Genomic DNA, 20391 nt, shown 5'->3' with positions numbered 1-20391 from the left:
CTCCCACAGAATATATACACGGAGGAGAGCAAAGGCTGAGGACTTCCCCAGTAGCGTTTAGGGGGCTTTCCAGATATCGGACCCACTTGAGATCGCCCCCATCCCGTAGGAAACCTGTGTATAATTTTAGATCTTAGATGAATAAACAGTCCCCTGTAATGATCTTCTTGTATATTATTCCCCGGTGCTGTCGGAGCTGAGTCTCACACACACAAACACACCCAGCCATATACGCGCGCGTGACTCAGCTTCAGCAGCACATGTATCATTTATATTAATATCTGTCTCCCTCTCTAGACCCTAAGCTCACTCTGGGCAAGCAACGTGTCTACCAACTCGTATTATACTCTTCCAAGCGCTCAGTACAGCGCTCTGCACACGGTAAGCACTCTCTCTCGTATATATAAACACACCTCTTCTCATTCTCTAGACTGTAAGCTCGTTGTGGGCATGGAATGTATCCGTTTACTGCTGTATTATACTCTCGCAAGCACTTAGTTCAGCGCTCTGCACACAGTAGGCGCTCAATAAATGCAAGTGAATGAATGAGTACGGCTGATTTCACTCCAGCGATATCTCGCCGGGTGATATGTGTATGTGTAAATATAGAAAAATCTCCGTGCCTGGGATGGGAATCCGGTGCTCCTTCTGGATTTGTAACATCCTCTCTACTTCCCTCCAAGCCCGGAATGCCGACGATTCCACACCGGGGGTTATCGGAGTTAATGAACCAAGTCCCAGGCACACAAGGCGGAGTCCATCTCTGGCCTCTTAAAAGGAGTCAGCAGGTCCCGGCCAGGGGGAACCCTGGATTTCTCGGAGACCGGGGAAGCTATAATAATTGTGGTTATTCATAAGCACGAGCCAAGCACTGTACTAAACACTGGGGTAGATACAAGATCACCAAATGTGACCTAGTCCCTGTCCCGCAGGGGGTTCACGTCCGGCAGCGGCTCCTTAGGAGAGAAGGACCGATTGAAAACCGGGAGCTGGGTGCCACGAGCCAGGCCAGGAGGACAACGTTCATTCATTCAATAGTATTTATTGAGCGCTTTGTGCAGAGCACTGTATTAACAATAAAGTTGGTATTTGTTAAGCGCTTACTATGTGCAGAGCACTGTTCTAAGCGCTGGAGTAGATACAGGGTAATCAGATTGTCCCACGTGAGCCTCACAGTCTTTATCCCCATATTACAGATGAGGTCACTGAGGCCCAGAGAAGTGAAGTGACTTGCCCACAGTCACCCAGCTGACAAGTGGCAGAGACAGGATTCGAACCCATGACCTCTGACTCCCAAGACCGGGCTCTTTCCACTGAGCCACGCTGCTTCCCAAGCACTTGGAATGTACAATTCGGCCACAGATATGGACAATCCCTGCCCAATGACGGGTTCACTCTAAACGACGGGCAACGGCGTGACCTAGTGGAACGAGCACGAGCCTGAGAGTCACGGGACCCGGGTTCTAATTCCGCCGCCGGCACTTCTCTGCTGTGTGACCAGGAGCAAGTCACCTAGCCTCTCTGTGACTCAGTGACCTCATCTGTAAGACGGAGATCAAGAGAGCGAACTCCGTGTGGGTCACAGACTGTGTCCAATCTGATTAGCCTGCATCTACCTCGGCGCTTAGTACAGTGGCCGGCACAGAGCAAACGCTTACCGAACACCACTCGAAAGAAAGAAAAAAACCACAACGAAAGCCAAGGGTACGGATCGGGGCACCCGTAATGAGACTCCCCGCTTTCCTCAACGCCACCACAGCTTCACACCTCTCCACCTCCAACTTATCGGGCGAGATAGGCCGGGATCACCGAGAGCGGGGAAGGCGGTTCCAGACCGGCGGCGTGTTCCCGGGCTGAAATCGGCACTTCGGCTTCAGCTGGGGACACCGGTTGCCGGATAATTTGGCCCTGGCAGGGGGCCCCTGTTAGACCCCAGAATACCACACGCAGCCTCCATCATTTTTGCATCTGCCCAGCGGAGTATTAGATTCGACTGCTTATCCTCCCTAGCCTCTGACGGCCATCTAACCGGTTAAAAAAACCCCTCTCCCCGTGCAAGAGTCACTCCCCAAATCTTGACCCTTCCCCTGGGCCCCCCCCAAATGCTACTTCTCATCCCCGCACAGCTCAAGTTTCTTAAAATGAAAGATCGGCGGGGCTAAAACTGTAGGATCGGATGATTCATTTATAGATCCCTGATAATAGATGTGGTTTCTATTACTCTCTCACCACATAAAGGATAATCCTGTTCCTGCAGGAAGAATACGCTACCTTCCTTTTTATGAACCATTATCGTAAAACCGGATAAACGCCAAACACCCGTCCACGATCGGCTAGACCGAACAGGTCCCCGTCGATTTCCGAGGCTCGGAAAGCCGGGGGCCGGCGCCGTCTCGAGCCTCCCCGGGCGCGTTTGATTTTCAGGGTGAGCCCGGAGAACCGGAAGGCCACACCTGGCTTCGGAGCCCACCGACCCAAAAGACGGCGGCCAACTTGAAAGGATCCCTCGACCGAGGGGAGCTGGGAAGAGGCAAGGGAAGACATTTGCATTTTTATAACCCTGTTACTTAAAAGTGAGAGCGTGGAGGGAAAGACCCAGCCGCACCGTTCACCGTGGGCTTTAATCCCAGCCTGAGCTTTTTATGCTTGAGAGCACCTTATGATGCTGTAACTAACCTCAAACCTAGGACGGCAGGGGGGCAACAAACCTCAGAATACAGCAATGTCATGCTTTACAGGCACACTCTCTGCAACAGCATGAATGAGGGGGGGAAATCGGTTGCCTAGGAAACCCTCTGGTCTTGGTAATTATTACTGTAACTGACTGCACACCCCACCTATAACAGAAATGAATAATAATTTATAATCGCTGACTGGCAGCTTCCCCTGGTGGCCCTCGCTCACTTCTGCCCCCTCCTGGCTCCCCGCCCGAATTGCAAGCCCCTTGGCCTGGAGGAGAAAATCTCCCCCCAAAAAGACACTTTTTCAGAAAACACTCCCCCCCCCCCCACTCCCTAAACCTTGTCGGCGTAAATCGCCGCCCAATCGATACGGCCAAAATGGAGAGTGCCCGCTACTCATCTGGACGATGGGCCGGGGGAGAAAGATCTAATGGAAGTCGCTCATCTCGCTTAAAAGCCGTTGCATATCGTGACATTAACTGGGCCCGAAAAGGTACTCGATACCTTTAGCGTAAGTTAGACGACGGCGTAGGTCTTATCGACCCGACGCACGGGACGCACCCGGCTATCCGACAGTAGAGAATCCGACGCTCGGCGAGATCGCTATAAATAAGGCGCTGTCCGGTGGTTTTGATCAATTGAACGACGTAATCAACAGAGACGGTCCGTTCGTCTTAGGTTGTCGAATCCGCAGGCCGGTGTGAGAGTACGTCCGCCGGAAGACTGGTTTGTTTTGAAATTAGAACGCTCGTCGTGATTTACTGGATTGGATTGAAAAGACACAGCGGGAGTTGGCAAAATTCACATATCACGGGGTTAATGCGGGTTAGAACGTAGCTATTTGTAACACAGAAATACTGCGAACCACATACACACGTTTGATTTTTTTTAATCTTGGCTCATCTTTTGTGGTAAAAGTCACTTGAATAAAATGAACAAATCAAAATAAACAAGACCCCCAACACCAAAAAAACCCAGCTGTTTTCGGCCCTACAGGAAACACCGACAATTGACCATTTTAGATTCCTGCAGCCAGATGAATGGCTCCTACGGATAAGGAGAAGTGGCTGATTTTAGCCCAAAAATGTCGGGAGCTGCTGTTCCAGCTGGAGCCGGCCCATCGGCTAGAAAGGGTCTCTCCCGTACCATCGTTCTTCTGCTCTGTTCTCTCTCTTTCAAGTCTTCTTCCTGCCCTTCAAAACCAAGAGACTTCTTTGGAAAAAGAAAAAGGTCAAATAGTCCCTCAGGTTGCTGAAGCAACCTAAATCTAAGAGTTCCACAAAGAGGGAACGCCCACTAATAATAAGAGCAGGAAAATACCTGGCAGACGTGCCGCTCATTTCACAAATAATCACAACTGCATATACGCTGAGAATGCTTCAGCTGTATGCCCAAGGCCACAGGGTATAAACTTCCCATCTGAGACGTAAATCACTCACCCTATGTTTTTTCTCTAGAGAAAACCGTATCTAACGCAATCTCTTCTCCATCTAAACTATCACCAATCCAGACACCAATTAAATGGAGAGGCTCTATTCGGCTAAATGGAAAGACTTGATGACAGGCAGAACTTTGAGATGCCAAACAGCAGCATTTACACTTTAAGTCTCCACTTAGTCGAGCATAAATCTGGAAGAATCAAGCCCTGATTAACTTGAGGCCAAAATTTCATATCAGTTGTGAACTAACTCCTTATAATTCACAATCAAAGAAATAACTGAGAAAGTTCAAGACGTACAGAGCCGAGACAATGGAATACAATTCTAAATGGCCTTTTAATTCTGACATTTTCTCCAAGGCCCCCTTCTCCGCCAAGTTCCGGACTACATGTAGGGGAAGATACCATCTCCACTCTAAGATGTTCTGAATTTCCTTGGAAGAGAACCGTACAACGAGCTTAGGAGAGTAATAGTAGATTTGGCAGACACGGTCCATGCCCGCAAAAAACAGTCTATGCGGGGGGCAGGTATTAAAATAAGTTACAGACGGGGGAAATATTAGGGTAGGAGAATTTGTACGAAAGTGATTTGGGGCTGGGGTAAGAAAGTGCTTAAAAGGATACAGAGAGGGTGCACAGTAGACGTCGAAGAAAGGGTAGGTAGGAGATATAAAAGGTTTCGACTGGGAAGCCTCTCGGAAGTGCGATCTTAGGAGGGTTATGAAGACAGGGAGAGCAGCGGACTGGCGGATTGGAAGGGGGAAGGAGTTCCAGATCAGAGGGAGGATGTGGGCAAGGGTCAGCGGTGTGACAGACGAGACTGCGGTAGAGAGTGTGGGTAGGCCTTGGACGAGTAATTTCCCAAGTGCTTAGTATACTGCGCTGCACAGAGTAAGCTCTCAAATACCGAGCGATCCAAAGAAGTTGTCACTGCCCAAATGCCAAACCCTAAGGAACCTTCTCTGCTGGGCAAAAATTGCTGGAAAATAAATGAATGAAGAAGTCAGGAACTATATTAGGAAACCCCAAATATTTGTTGAATGAAAAACCAAGGAGAGAGAGCACTAAATTGTGAAGCAGAGTTCCCATTAAGGAGTTTCTTAGGAAAGATATTTGGACCAAAGCTTCGAACATCTGCTCCAAAGGTCTACCAATTGTAAACTTCTGAGAAAATACACCACTCATCCCCACATGTCCATTTGCAAGGGATCACTAGTACCTACAAACATACAAGTCATCTTTTCTCATGCATAAGTCCCCTATGCTTACAATCGTCACCTTTGGGCATCAGTCCTTGGCATTGCTTCTGGACAAGGCTCCTTAGGGAGTGTCCGGCAAGGGTTAGCTATGAGGGGAACCATTTGTTGTCAAATAATCCTTTCATTTTGCTTCTTTGGCCTCAGTTTCAGAGGAGTTTGGCCTAAATATGAGGCCTTTTATTGTCTTAAAAGCATCGAAGACGCAAAAGCCTGGATGAAAACAATGCAGCAGGTAGAGATCCCATCCCTGCTCGGCCAGATGAATTTTCTGTGAAAACACAGAGATTTTATCTGGGGATTCATTGTCAAAAAGAAGATATTTTCTAGGTGCTTAAATGATAAGGCCTTCCAGGGCATGGATCACTTTTTGCACTTACTGTAAAACAATTATATCGATAAGCGACAGTATTTAAAACAAGTTTGCTTTCCAAGTACTCAGTAGAGTGCTCGGCACCCTAGCAGCACTCAGTGAATACAAATTCCCCCCTTCTGTCTTGTAACCCCGGAATTCATCTTGACCGGGTCTTGGCTGGTCACCCCATGTTTCCATTCCCAAAGTCTTGTCCTACCTCGGACGCTAGGAAAATTCTCCTTTGATCCCCAGTAGAATTAGTTAACCCCGTCGTCTCCAAATATCGGCCTCAACTTCTTGGGCTTTGCAAGCGACCCTCTCTGGTGAGGGAGGTCGGGCACAGAGGATGGTCAGAGGAATTCTGGCCTCACCTGTGCGAGTCACCTTTCCTGACACCGCCTTCGGGTGGCTGCCCTACTTACGTCTCTGTACCCTTGAGCCTCTAGCAGGGGAGAGAGAGAGCGCACATGAGGCCGTGCAAACTATTAGCTATGTAATCCAGTCCTCACACAGTTCCTCGGTCCTCCCTCCCATCACTCGTGAAGGGAAGATCCAACTCATCCCATTTAGGTATTCCTTTGGACCGTACCCATCTTTTGATTTCATTCACAGTTACAAAAGAAATGAGCCATTTTATCCCTTCTAGTCAAACTGTTTCCTCTTAGGAGACACGTTTGTAAATCCACACCCAAGGAACAATTTAATTTTCAATATTTAAAGGCTCCACCCAGGATTTATGGACACGCAGACTGATAGAGAGTTCACTTCAAATGCTTCCCCCCAACACCTAGCTGTTCGTTCCCACCCAATGAGCGAGTGGCAAGAAAACAGAAATGCTACTATTATCACTTTATAGTCTATTTGGACTCGAGGATAGTTGGAATATCAGTGAAAGAAATGTTTTCTATATTCCAGCCGGTCTTTGTGTAATTCTTATATCAGACCTAATCAGAAGATGGCAAAACTAACAAATGCTTGAAAACTACTGCCCAGCAAATTTTTAAAAAATATGCGCCGATTTTTTTTTTTTTTTTTTTAACAAAAGCTGCTGGAAATATTGGGTTAGCTTCAGAACCTGGCATCATTTTACCACAGAAACCTTAGGGCCAGGCTGCAGCATTTTGACTCAACTCGCTACAATTCAATAATATCGTAGCTCTGAAAGAGAACAAAAAGTACACGATAAGCTCATTATAGGCAGGGAACGTGCCTAATTTGGGTGTACTGTACTCTCCCAAGTGCTTAGTACAGTGCTCTGCACAAATTAAGCGCTCAATAGACACCACTGATTGATAGATGATACAGAAGGGACCAGATTTGAGGTAAGATTTTAAGAGGGAGGTACGGCCCTTCCGTCTTCAGCACCACAAAATTCAAGAGGCTTAATGAGTTGTCTCGTGGCTGTATGATTTTATAGTATTATTATTATTACCGTATTTAAGTGCTCCTTATGTGTTAAAAGCCGTTTTAAGAACTGAGGTAGATACAAGTTAATCAGGTCTGACACAGTCCTTATCCCACATGGACTTCACAGTCACAGTCAGAGGCAGTACAATTAGAGAAGCAGCATGGCTCAGTGGAACGAGCCTGGGCTTGGGAGTCAGAGGTCATGGGATCAAATCCCGGCTCCGCCACTTGTCAGCTGTGTGACTTTGGGCAAGTCACTTCACTTCTCTGGGCCTCTGTTACCTCATCTGTAAAATGGGAATGAAGACTGTGAGCCCGATGAGGGACAACCTGATCACCCTGTATCCCCCCAGCGCTTAGAACAGTGCTTTGCACATAGTAAGCGCTTAACAAATACCAACATTATTATTATTACAATTTCATTTCCATTTTAGAGCTGAGGAAACAGGAGCAGAGAAGTTAAGTGACTTGCCCAAATTCACATAGCAGGCAAGTAGCAGACTCCCAGGCCTGCGGTCTTGACACTAGGTCACGTTATTTTCTTTTTTCAGATGCTTCCTTCACCCATCTCATGCTATGAGGCAAGGAGACAATGTATCAATGAAGCAAAATAATATATACCCCAGCAGCCTTTTAAAAGGTCTGGGTTGTCAGTGTGGTGTTTCATGGCAACCAAAAATAATTCCAAAACCTAGCAATAATCTGCAAGCTGTCTGTTCATAAAGTCGTATGACCTTCAAAACCCACATCTACGGGAATGCTAACTATCAGGGTGTTTTGTTTTTTTTTTTCCCTTCCCCCAAATCACAGCCAAACTTAATGCATTCTAGCTGGGACATATCTGCCTCAGCACTGGCTAGGGAGTGCTTTTTAAAATACAGTCTGACCATCATACAAGGCAATGTGTTATTCATATCTCTGATATCGCCGCTAAGATAAAGATTTGGTCAGAACTAGAAGCGTTTACGCACACACCCCCTTACATATTTCTGTTCACTGGATCTCTTTAAAAAGGGGGTCCTGCTGCCCATCTGAAAGTGTCGCCGCTCGGCCACTCATTTCCAACACGCACTCAAAAACTTACAGTTGCACTGTTCTGGTTACAAAATAGCTTCTACTTTCCTAGAACATAATTTCATTTCGTTTAGCCAAGAATTCATTAAAGCAGCTATAAATAACCTCCTTTAAATATTTAGCTGTGAATAGAGGGTGGACCGGCATTGATGGTTTTGAGTGCTAATGCAGAATGCTTTTTTAAAAGCTCCGCTCCATTTTAGCACGCATCAAGATAACGACAAACACCTGTAATGCAATTTTCAATATGTTTAAAATACATCTCTGTCCATTGTCAATACTTAACGTTTCCAGTAAATATTCTTGTTTAATAATGTATCCACAAAAAAAGGACGTTTGAAGAACGAAAATGTTTGGGTGATAAATGGCGTGTGAATTCCTGCAACAGAATCAGTTTTAGACCTTTCTTTGATTCCCTTCTCGCTGCCAGCACGCATAGCCAGGTACTGGATATTGTACATACTCATGAAGGACAGAGTGTTTACGCAAAAGAATGAATTTAGAACAGATATGGACTCTGTAGTGCGTGCGCGATAAAAAAATCTTATTCTACGTCCGTAAGAAAAGAAGAACACAAACATTTCCCAACTTTTTTTTTTATTTGAAAAGTTCTATTTTACAAAATACCATTTTCCATCAAAGAAACTTCCTTGTAAAGTACGTAAACACAGCCTCCTGCCTTTGAGATCTGTACATTACGAGATTAATAGAAGGGCTGGGTGGGGGGGAGGGGGAAAAGAGATGCTTGAAATTTTAAACAGCCACCTAGTTGCAAAACCTATGACAGTGTGGATAGAAAAAGGGTCTTAGAAATGCTAAAGCAAGTAATGAAATATAATGGTTGAATCTGTCTGAAATTTTTTAAAAGTTTCTTTAAAATGGCCCATATGGTACATAGAACATCACAGCTGGTACAAAACTGCCTGTATTTAGGTTGAAACACAAAACAATGCCTGCAAATGGTATTTTTTGAAAAATACTTCCAAATGCTGCTACTGCATAAGGCAAACAGACAAAGGTGCTGACAGCATACGAGAGAATAAAATGAATTGAATAGAAAATAGTCAAACATTTCTGAAGTTTTTAAAATACCACCGGTAAGAGGTAAAATCTGAAACCTGCTGCCAAACATCTGATGCTCTACGCTCCGCTGCCTGTAACGCATAGAGTTATACACACTCTTCAATGCAAAACCGGTCTTTCGAGATGCCAACTTTTCGGGTCTAAGGCAGTCCCTAGCTTCTCTGTTGCAATCTGGTAGCTTTGAATTTTGAGATCCTCTTCGCGGTTCCTTCGGATCTTCCCGGAGGGACCTCTTCCACTTTCCGCTGGGGAACGGCCGGTAACGCGGGCTGAAGGGTGCCTGGCTGCGGTGTCGAGGAGGGGGGCGAAGGTTCCTTTTCAATTACAGTCCCAGAAAAGGCCTACGAGAGAAAATGCTCGGCGTCAGCTGTGGGGAAAGGCAAACCTGACATTGTGCCCCTAAGGTCCTTCGCCTATATTAGCCTGATTAGGGTGGTTACTTATTTTAATCAAAAGCGAAGAACTATCTTTAAAGCAATGATAGCCTCTTGCGTAAGTAAGCAAACGGGCAATTAACCTCAAAATATCATTTGTTCGACGGAAACTGAAAGGGTGCAGTAAAAATACTTCTTAATCTCAATCTTAGCCGTAAGCAATCTAAATAAAAGTGGGAGGCTGTGCATGCTTTTAGGAAAATAATAGGCTGTGCAAAATGCAGTTTCATTTTGGATAAAGCGTTACTGAAATTTACACTTTTGGGGACTGTTCAGCATTTTCACTAAGCATCACGTTTTCAGAGCCTTCCCTAACTCATCAAGATGAAATTGGCAAGAAAACTGCCAATCCACATGTTTTGTTTCCTTTTTTCTCCCCCTTTTAAATCCAAAGTGATCAAAATTGGTTAAGCCAATTTAGAGTTAGCGAGTAAGAAACAGTTCTTTGGGTCCTGTCCAGGACACGCTTTCTATAAAACTCTAAGAATACTATTTTACTTTTCGAAACCTCCATTTTACAAACAGTTCGTCCATGAAATGAGTAATCAGTCCATTTACTATATTAAAAACTTTTGGGGAGTAGCCAACAGGTCACCCTAGGCCTGATCCTGAAAAGCGTCTTTCCAAAGGACTTGCCAAAATCAGGAACTATTTCAGTGTTAAAAATGTATAGCATCTAGTTGCCAGATACAACAGCCTCCTTCTCCCCACCATCAAAGCAAAACTAATATGGGAGATATTAAAACAAGATTTTGAAACTCCAAACTCTATTCTTGGCTGTTCAATGGAATCATATGGTTTAAAATTAGAGTCCCTTTGAATCCTCGATTCTCCATTTACAGTATGGGGATGGTGCTTGTCTCCACCAACTGCTTAGTTAAGGCAATGCAAACCATTTCGGTCTATGGGTAAAAAAAAACCTGTACTCAGCACCCATTTCCTTAGCCCCATCCCCTTTCCTCATGGCCACTGATAAAGGCCCTAGTTTGGTTTTGTTTTTCATTGTTTGGGTTTTTTTTTTAAATCAGCTCTGAGATCCTAAGATTTTGCTGGATTTAAACCCTTTAAGTTTTTGGTTTTGGGGTTTTTTTTGGAGGGGGGGGGAAGGGGAGGAGAAGAGAGAAAGATCTGTTTAAAAGAAAAGCCTCAGAAGCATCCAAGTGTGTTTAAGCCTAAACTTAATTCAAATTTGAGAATATAAAACATGTCTATAAAGGTATAGATAATGGGTGTTTATCATTTGAGATTATAACTTGAAAATCCAGACATAATAAATCTCAATCTACTATTAAGCTGACTTTTAAATGATTGCACTCTATGTAATAAAATGGAAATACATTTCTGATTAGCAGTTTAAAGTTTTGTCGACAGCAAATAGTAACATGTTTCGGGTAAACCACCAGTCACTGATGAACTTTCATTTAACAGCTACTAATATTGTTCTCCCAGGCAATTTATCAGGTTCTGCCATCTGCATTTTAAATATATATTTTTTAAAAATCTATTAAAATGATACACAATTCAGTCATTTTAAAATTTCAAATTTCTGGAACCAGAATTTCCAAACATCTTCTGCAACTCAAAGGAATTAATGGGTCTAGTATGTTACCATTCCAGATTTTAGTGGCTGGTAACCACTATTCAGTTCCCACGAAAACGGACTACAGTAAAGACACCACTAGGACCTGTGGTCTTCTGATAAAAGGGTGAAGGATGGTGGAAGGTTTGGTGCAATGTTTGTGGTCTGAAGGAACAATTTATCAAATCACTTCCCTTTTCTTCTCCTTCACCCATCACTTGACTTAATTGATGGGGGAGGTGAGGAAGAGGGAGGTTACCCCAGGGGGCTGCACCTCCGTTTTATTTCTGTTGAACTAAAAGTTGGCTACTCTTATTGCGGAACCTCTCCGACGCAATATAAAATACATGAACGCAGCTATACTACTCATCTATAAATGGTCGAGTACACATTTGGAGGCGGATTTTGACAAGAGCAGGGTAGCCAACCTTGGCTGAGGCACCATTTGCCCAACTAGAACCTGGTTCCCATGAGAAAATCCGTTAGGATATACATCATTTCAACTTAAAGCCCAGTTTCCATGAACCAACTACTTTGTAAATTCAAGGACTGGCCCAATTCACCAAGCTTAGCAGAGAGAAGAGTGATCCTAACCAAACTCTAAGGGGAATTTGGCTTCTTTTCATCACCACCATCACTATCAACATTCACCTTCCGGGGCCTAGATGACGGCGAGTCAATCAATGGGTTCAGTGGATCTCTCCCCGTCCCCTCTGCTCCCCTCAAAATCCCACAAGTCCCGGGGTAGTGGCTATTATCTGTTATCCCTCCAAACGCCATCCACAGCCATCCGGGCCACCTTCCAGTTACCATAATCTCTGGTGACACCTTAGGTTGGGCCAGCAGGGAATGGCGATTTTCAGTCCTGCAGGGCTTCCGGGCGAGGCGCTCCATGGCAACATCTTCAATTAATCGATCCGCGTCCGCAACTCACAGAATGATGCCGATAAATGAGGTGAGGTCTTTAAATCAAAAAGGGAACCGAACATACCTCAAGTGTTCCTGAAAATGGCTTAAGGTTTTTCTCGAGATTTTCTTGTTCTTCTTCTTCCTCTTCCAAGATCCCCTCACTAGTATCACTGTAGGTGGCTTCCTCACAGCTGACACTCCTTAAAACTCCTCGTCTGTCATCGAAGTCGGCAGCACTGCTTTCGCTAGTATCACTGCACACGCTATTCTCTCGGCTTCGAGACTTCAAGATTGATTTACGAGGGACATATTCCCCATTCACAACATCAACAAAGACTCTATAAGAAAGAAAATGTTCACTTTAAACAACTATTAAGGATCAGATGATAAATTTACAGGGACCTCACTTAGTCTTCCACACAAATTCAGATTTGCTATTCCAACATTTTTCATGAATTCTTAAAGATACAGTCTAGGGGAAACTTTCAAAATCCCAGTTAGCCTGCTGTTGCAAACTATTCATTTTATATGTGAGGCTTTTCCTTTACCGCCCTCCTTTTCTAACGGGAAAACAGCACTTGTAAACATGGTCTGAGTGACAAGAGCAAGACTGGCTAAAATGTGAACATTTTCTAGGTACTCAGAAGACATTTGACAATGCTTAATATTTCATACATGTACTTCAGAAGCGGCAGGAGCTCCAGAGTGAAATCCTATTCAAAAGGAAACTAAGAAATAACTATAAGAACTCATCAGAATCCGCAGGTGGCTATTAACGGATAGATATCTAAGCACTGTGCTCCGTTCAAGTCTTGGGCCAAAATGGAAATCTCTGCCAGAGCCCTATATAATGTCTTTAAGTCACAAGGTTGGGGATATTTAAAGCAGCTAAACAAAAACAGTATGATCTAGTGGAAAGAGCACAGGCCGGAGAGGCAAAGGACCTGGGTTCTGATCCTGGCTCTGCCACTTGCCTGCTGTGTGTCCTTTAGCCAGTCACTTAACTTCTCTGTGCCTCAGTTACCCCATCTGTAAAAGGCGGCTAAGACCGTGAGCCCCACGTGGGACAGGGACTGTATCCAACCTGATTAGCCTGTATCTACCCCAGCGATTAGTATAGCTCCTGGCACGTAGTAAGCGCTGAACAAATACCACCGAAATGGCAATCGCTCAACTACCAAAATGGCTCTGATTAGAAGCTGTGGAAGCTCACTAGTTCCTTAGGGAGTCTCCAAAATGCTCTGTGAGACACCCTCGTACGTCCCTTTCGCAGCAAAAACCTTTCCTGCCGCGGCTCTTGTAGAGAGGGCGAGGAAATGGACGACAAGGATGGGGTTTTATCCATTAACCACTCACCTGTAAACATCAGCAGGAGTTTTGATACTTGGTAGCTCTGGAGTCGAGTGGCCATTGCCATTGCTATTCTTTCGTTTGCGCTTGGCTTCCTCTTTCCTTTCACTAAATTTCAAAGTGGTATTTCTTCCTGTATTTATTCTTACCTAAAAAGTGTGCACACCAGAAGTCAAGAAAATCAATTCAAATGTTGAGGACTCCGTCAGAAATGCACAATTATCTGGAGCTATATTAAAAAGACAAATATATAGAACTGCTGGTGTCAGTCTGAATCACTTGGCACTGTTTAAAATTTCACGGCCAAAATTAGTAACTGTCCTCCCTCCTCTTAGACCGAGAGTCCCATGTGGGACAGGGGATGTGTCCAACCTAATTAGATCTATCCCGGTGCTTAGTACATGCACATGGTAAGTACTTAAATGCTATTATTATTCTCCATATTTCATAGGATCAAGGTAGCCCTAAATCGGTACAAAGGAATACCTATAAACTATACGCCTAAAACATTAAAATACATATCCTTTAATCATTATCCCTAGCTGAATTTAAGTTACAATACAATTAATAGAGTGCAAAATGTAAAACAGTGATACTGAAGCAGCATGGCCTAGTGGAAAGGGCATGGATAAAAATACTTGCTTTCTCTCTTCCTATAGACTGTAAGCCTCATGAAGGACAAGGAACGGCTCATCTATCCCACGCTCAATATAGTGCTTGGCACATAGCAAGCACTTAAAGACCACAATCAACGTAATTCTCTCAGTTAATGATCACTAACGGCAATACTTTCTAGAATCCTCCTTATGTTCTTTGTGAGTTTCAAGCAAGCAAATCAGATGAGAGGATAAAAAAAAACCACCCAGATTTTAAATACATGATATGTGTGACACTCTTTGAACTCTCCCTGGTGTTCAGTACAGTGCTCTGCACAGAGCAAGAGCTCCATAAATACTTTGGATTGTTAAACGCTAATGCAGGAAAAAATTAAAAGTGAATACACACCCTTTTAGGTTCAACAGTATGAGAGAAATATATGGTTGGTACTGAATTATCTCCAACTCCTAAATCGTCGTCATCATCACTGTAAGAACTTGGACCATTCATTGAGCCGTTCACTTGACCACTGAACAATTTCGAATGGGTAAAGTCCTCCTGAAAAGTACCCTGAGTAAGAGACTCTGCTTCTCTATTTATCACATTCATTTCTGTCTTTTTATCTTCCTTCTCCTCCTCAGAAAACATTGTATCTTCTCCATTTGCAACCACAGCATCAGGCTCTCTATAGAAGGCAAAAAATAAAACAATAAAATAAACCAAAACACACAAGCACACCACACATCACGTGAGAAAACAAACACCAGAAAACCACACACCTTAATGGACGCTCCTTATAGAATGGTATAGATCTAAAAATATGACACCCTGCTACTTTTTCCTTTTTTAAATTTCCTATTTTTGAGGCACAAACTCCAGGGGAAAATTCAGACCAGGAAGTACTGGTCGTTTCACTGATGTAAATCCTGAGCCTTCCTGATGCTCATTCACAATAAACAGCTGTTGATTTGGGAAGTGTAAATGAAGGACTTTAGCAGTGTATACTACAGATGGATAAACTCATTTCAAAACTGTTACGGATTTATCAATTTTGATATTTAAGTAATGTAAATTAGAGCCATGAAACAGAGAAGCCCTATATTTAAAGAAAATCTACATAATATCGGGCAACCAGAGGAAAAGACTGGAGAATTCATGAATTGATAAGTTCCCAGATGAGTTATTTAAAAAAAACTTCCTTTAGAGCATTGTGTCCTATTTTTCACCGAAACTAATTACTGCATATGTTCCATCACTTAAAACAAAATAAAATAGGAGCTTTTGTGGTAACTTCATTTAGCACTTTGACAATTCTAAGTGGGTGCTAATGTGCGTTTCAAACCACAGTTTGGTGGAGTTTCTCATCTATCTAAACACCTGAACGGATTACAGATCGTCTGCCGTTAAAATAGAAAATTTCATAAAAAGCAGAGCAAAGCAGGTTAGCCCACTTTACTTCAGCAAATTTCGGGCCAAAGCAGTATCTCCTCTTGTAAATTCCTGAAGAAAAAGCACCGTCTGCCGGGTCCCTTTTCCACTCGACTTGAGACCTGCAGTCCGGGAGAGCGGCTGCCCCATTCCTAAGGCACTGTGATTTCCTATCAACCCCGCTCCGACCCTGGAAGGGTGGAGAAACATCGGTCAGCAGCATGAGGCCTTCTCAGTTTGGGGAACACTGGGAAGGCCGTGGCTGCAGTTGTGATTCGGAGCTGGGAAGAATGTGACACGCTGTTTCTCCAGGTAAGGAGCCCTACTGCTCTTACTGTATTCCGTACTGTCCTTCGATGCCGTTTAGTGCTTTTATTGTTTCGTCTTTTCTTAGGTGACTACCACCAACCCCATATTCCCTTCCCGTTGGATTCCCAGACTGTGAGCCCCGTGGGATGAAAAATTGCATCTAATTCTCAGCCAAGTACCCTTACCCAGGACTTAGGATAGTGCTTTGTTCCCAGCAGATGCTAAATAAAATACCCCTGTTACTCCTGTCACTACCAAAACAATATTTTCCTCAAATACTTAGGATATGGAGTATCACGGGTCAATTCCGTTTGATGCGTCTTGAGTTAGAGTGTAAGAGAGGGAAGATTATGAGCAAAATTCTGGACTGTATTAACCAAATTCACCACTACATACCTATCAAGTTCACCCAGCAACTCCTCTTGCCTTTCCAGTTCTTCCAGTCGAGCCCAGAGTTCCTTCTCAACAAGTAAGCTGTCCTTGGATTTTGCATTCTTTGTAAAATCCGCTTCAAAAATATCTACAGTTTTGGGTTTTGAATGAGGTTTGTGAGCAGTTCTGCGTTTTCCTATGGACAATAAAAAATAAAATTTAATTTCTAGCAAAATTAAAAAAACAACAACAGTACGTTGCTGATTCTGTGGTTCCTCGGGGAACGGTTTTCCAAAAACATGACATTGATTTGTTGAATTTTCATACCAGAATTTCTTAGAGTACTCTCTCATTCTGCGTTAATTCTAATTTTAGAACAAGTGCAAAGTTTACCTCGACTTAAACGGTTCCCTTTGTTGCACTGCCTCCTTCCCCACTGCCTCACCTACAAAGTACTTAGACGATCTAAATAATTATTAGAAGTCCAATACAACAATTTGCTCCCTTCATCTACCCGCCTTGCTCACCCTATTTCCCCCGGCCTTAACCTGCCTCTCCAACTAATCCCAACGGACCACAGCTCTCCCATCCTAAAACCACACCTCCTCCAACATGTTTTCTCTAATTCCCATTCACCCCAAACCTTATTTACCCATTAGTCACCTCTAGCACTCATCTCTATCCAAAGCACTTTACACCATGAGGCCTCTGCGGGGCAGGGACTGGGTCTAACCTGATTACCTCCTATTTACCAGGGCCCTCACTTAGGAAAGTACATGGCACATAGTCAACCCTTAAGAAATGCTATTACCAGTGACATCCTCACTTGTGTATACAAGTGTATACAATGGGACATTCAAACATTTATTCTGATTATGCTCTTGGTAAAGATTTTTATGTCTAGCTCCCCTATTAAAATGCACACTGCTTGAGGGCAGGGAACATTATTTGCGCTTCTGTGGTACTTTCGCAAGTGTTCAACATTGCAACAGGTGAGTGATCAAAAAATACGTTATTACTAGTGCTACTGTTTGGCACTAGATAATAATATATGTTTCTAGACTATTAGTAGAAAGGTGCCCATTTCCCGAAGAGGGCCTGGAAGAATGTAATATCCGTACACTAAAAAAAATAACGGATAACTTATTATTGGTTTATATTTCTATTGCTATTTAATCATACACCTAGACCGTATCCTTATTCACTTTCTAAAATATGTATATTCTTTGGGTCCACTTTCAAGATCTTGTAAACGTGTTAATGCATTCCAAGGGGGAAGCTATACTTTTTTTAGCGTTCCCCCACGAACACTATTTTTGGGGAACCAATGAAGACTGCTTAACCAGGGAATCCCTGTGCTATTGAATTGGAGGGACAGTTTTTCATTGGACTAATCGCTAATCTTCTGAATTCCAATTACAGAGTTGGCAAGCCGTTTAGAACTCAGCTAATCAAAGACTACCTGCGCCACACAATTAAGGTGGTTGTGGAGGGTGAATGTCTTTTTTTTTTAATAAGGGAAGAAAAGGTTGTTTACTGTTTGTTGGTAATTATTTCAACTTAACCAGATGGTACCATTAAGGCCATGCCCTAAACTTCTAGAGAAATTGACCGTGTCCATATATATTAATTTCTTCAGAAATGACCCGTCTTAGAACTCCTGCCCAGCATCTAAAGGGGCAAAGGAGAGCACATCTAAAAATGCTTTTTGTTTTAGCTGTGGGGTTACTTGAAAAAGTCCACTACACTTTGGAAACAATACCTCAGTTTACACACTCTGATAGCGTACTGGGAATTGTGGTCCTACTCAGTAAACTCTTCAGCCCACCACTCAAATTCTGAATCAGGTGAACTGAATAACTGTAACATCCCATTAAAAAAAAATGCCTCTTTGGCTGAGGCCCAACCTCCCTGGTGCCCAGAATGTACGTGCATACATACAAATGTGTGCACATATATACACAAACATGTGTGAATATATACGTGTGTGTATATATATACACATATTCACACTCACATATACACACTTCGATGGCACTTGGATATGCCCCAACTTCCCACCTATCAATCAACGAATGGTATTTACTGAGCACTTATGGCATACAGATAATTGTACTAAGCACTTGGGAGAGTACAATATAACATCCCCCATTACAACAATTGTGTGTCATTATGCTCGATCGCATCCTCATACCTTTAATGTGCTTTAGTGTGTCTCAAAATGATAATCAGACCCTTACTCTGTGCAGAATATCGTCTGAAGTGCAGGGAAGAGTACAACACACTAGACATGATCCCTGCCCCTCAAGAAGCTTTCAATCTTGTGGGAAGGCAGGCATTAAAATAAATTTCAAGAGGGGAAAAAAACAAGTATAAAGATCTGTATTTATGTGCCGTGGGGGACGGAGGAGAGTTTGCCAGTTCATCAGCTTCCCCACCAAACTGCACAGCAGAAAGGTTCCTAAGGCTGAGATGGCCAGGCGAGTGCCTGTTACAGGGTTATGTTGTACTCTCCCAAACGCTTAGTCCAGTGCTCTGCACACAGTAAGCACTCATTAAACATGGCTGACTGACTGTAAAACCTTCTATTCTGAAACATTCCACATGTGTTGGATACATCCCAGCTGGAAAATCAACGGTGTATTTTACACCTTAGCTCTTCTGATGCAAATACATCCCAAAATTCCTTTCAAATCTTTTGATCCATTTACCTGATATATATCTATACAGAGGGATAGAATTGTCTTTGGCTTTCAAAAATTGCTACTGACATAAATGCTACTGATTTAACCTGCACACTTCGCTCCTCTACCACCCACCTGCTCACTGAATTTCAATCTCGTCCGTCTCGCCGCCAAGCACTTGCCCTCTTCCCTCCCCTTTTCATAATCTGACACACCACTCTCCCTACTTTCCAAGTCCTCCTTAAATCCCATCTTCTCCCGAGGGCTACCCTAAGACCTCATTTTTCAGGGGATGTCAACTGTTAAGTGTTTTCTATGTGCCGAGCACTGGGGCCGACTTCTTCAAATGCCACCGAGTCGTTTCCGACCCAGAGAGACTCCACGGACACATCCTCTTCGGAGGGTCTCATCTTCGGTCATAAAGTCGTTCCGGTGTGCGTATCCAGAAAGTTTTCTGGGACAGGGTCAAGATAATCGGTTAGACAGTGCCTGTTTCTCACAAGGCTCACTGTCCGGGAGAGAGAACAGGTACTTAGGAACAGGTACCATTATACAGATGAGGAAAACGAGGCACAGAGTAGTTAAGTGACTTGACCGGAGTCATACAGCAGGCAAGCGGCAGAGCTGGGACAGTGACCCAGATCCTCTGACTTCCAGGCCTGGGCTCTTTCCAAGAGGCCACTCTGCTTCCCCTATTTGCCCTTCCATCTGTGTCACCTAGGCACATGGATGGGAAGACATCTGATTACCTCGGTCAGAGGTAACGAGTCGGAAATGCTACCCCAGAAAAAGAACCCACAGTAAAAAAAACCTCAAAACACAAAGGACAATTTGCAACTTTCCAAAAAACAGGTCAAAATTGAGTAAGGGAAGTGAGACGACACACCTAATCTACCTCAAACTGGTAAGCGCTTCCGCTGCTGGAAAGACTGCGCCTTCTTACCCCATTCTAATTTTATGTATAAAAAATCATGATAATATTTGGGGAGTATTCATATATAAATCTAAGTTAACCAAGGGATTCCTTTCATAAACATCTCATCAATCTTCACTAAGTTTTAATGAGATGGAGAGTAGCTGGTGTCTCCCCCACTTAATACACAGAAAAACTGAGGCACAAAGAGGTAGAATCAGTTAACCAAAGTCAAACACCAAGTATGGAACGGAACAAGGACAGAGCGCTAGTCTTCTGGATATTGGCCATAATCTTCCCTAGACTAAAACTAAAGTATTGTTTCAGAAATTACCTATTACAAAGTCAATTATCCTGCAATTACGTCCGTTGGGTAGGTTATTCTTTAGTGTTTGCCTTAAAAATTTATCAATTTATTTCATTCATTTTGCAATAAGGCTCCCGGTATCTAATAAGGACACTCAGCCACATAAATACTAACTACCTTACTAAAAAAAATAATGGTTCTATTTTCACAATAAT

The 20391-nt window shown here is 43.4% G+C and overlaps 1 protein-coding gene across 1 annotated transcript in view; it reads right to left on the bottom strand.

Annotated features, from left to right (window-relative positions):
- Nucleotides 1-8791: 8791 nt before the first annotated feature.
- Nucleotides 8792-20391, bottom strand: part of URI1 (URI1 prefoldin like chaperone) — a 71847-nt gene continuing 60247 nt past the window's right edge. The window contains exons 7-11 of the mRNA XM_007671481.3: nt 16297-16468; nt 14572-14848; nt 13573-13715; nt 12299-12554; nt 8792-9635 (exon numbers count right to left, since the gene is read on the bottom strand). Of these exons, the coding sequence (XP_007669671.2) occupies nt 9447-9635; nt 12299-12554; nt 13573-13715; nt 14572-14848; nt 16297-16468 (1037 nt within the window). The 3' untranslated portion in view covers nt 8792-9446. The remainder of the gene's footprint in view (nt 9636-12298; nt 12555-13572; nt 13716-14571; nt 14849-16296; nt 16469-20391) is intronic.

This window comes from Ornithorhynchus anatinus, chromosome 11, assembly GCF_004115215.2.
Source record: "Ornithorhynchus anatinus isolate Pmale09 chromosome 11, mOrnAna1.pri.v4, whole genome shotgun sequence".
Classification (NCBI taxonomy): Eukaryota; Metazoa; Chordata; class Mammalia; order Monotremata; family Ornithorhynchidae; genus Ornithorhynchus; species Ornithorhynchus anatinus.
This window is presented reverse-complemented; position numbering and strand designations above follow the sequence as displayed.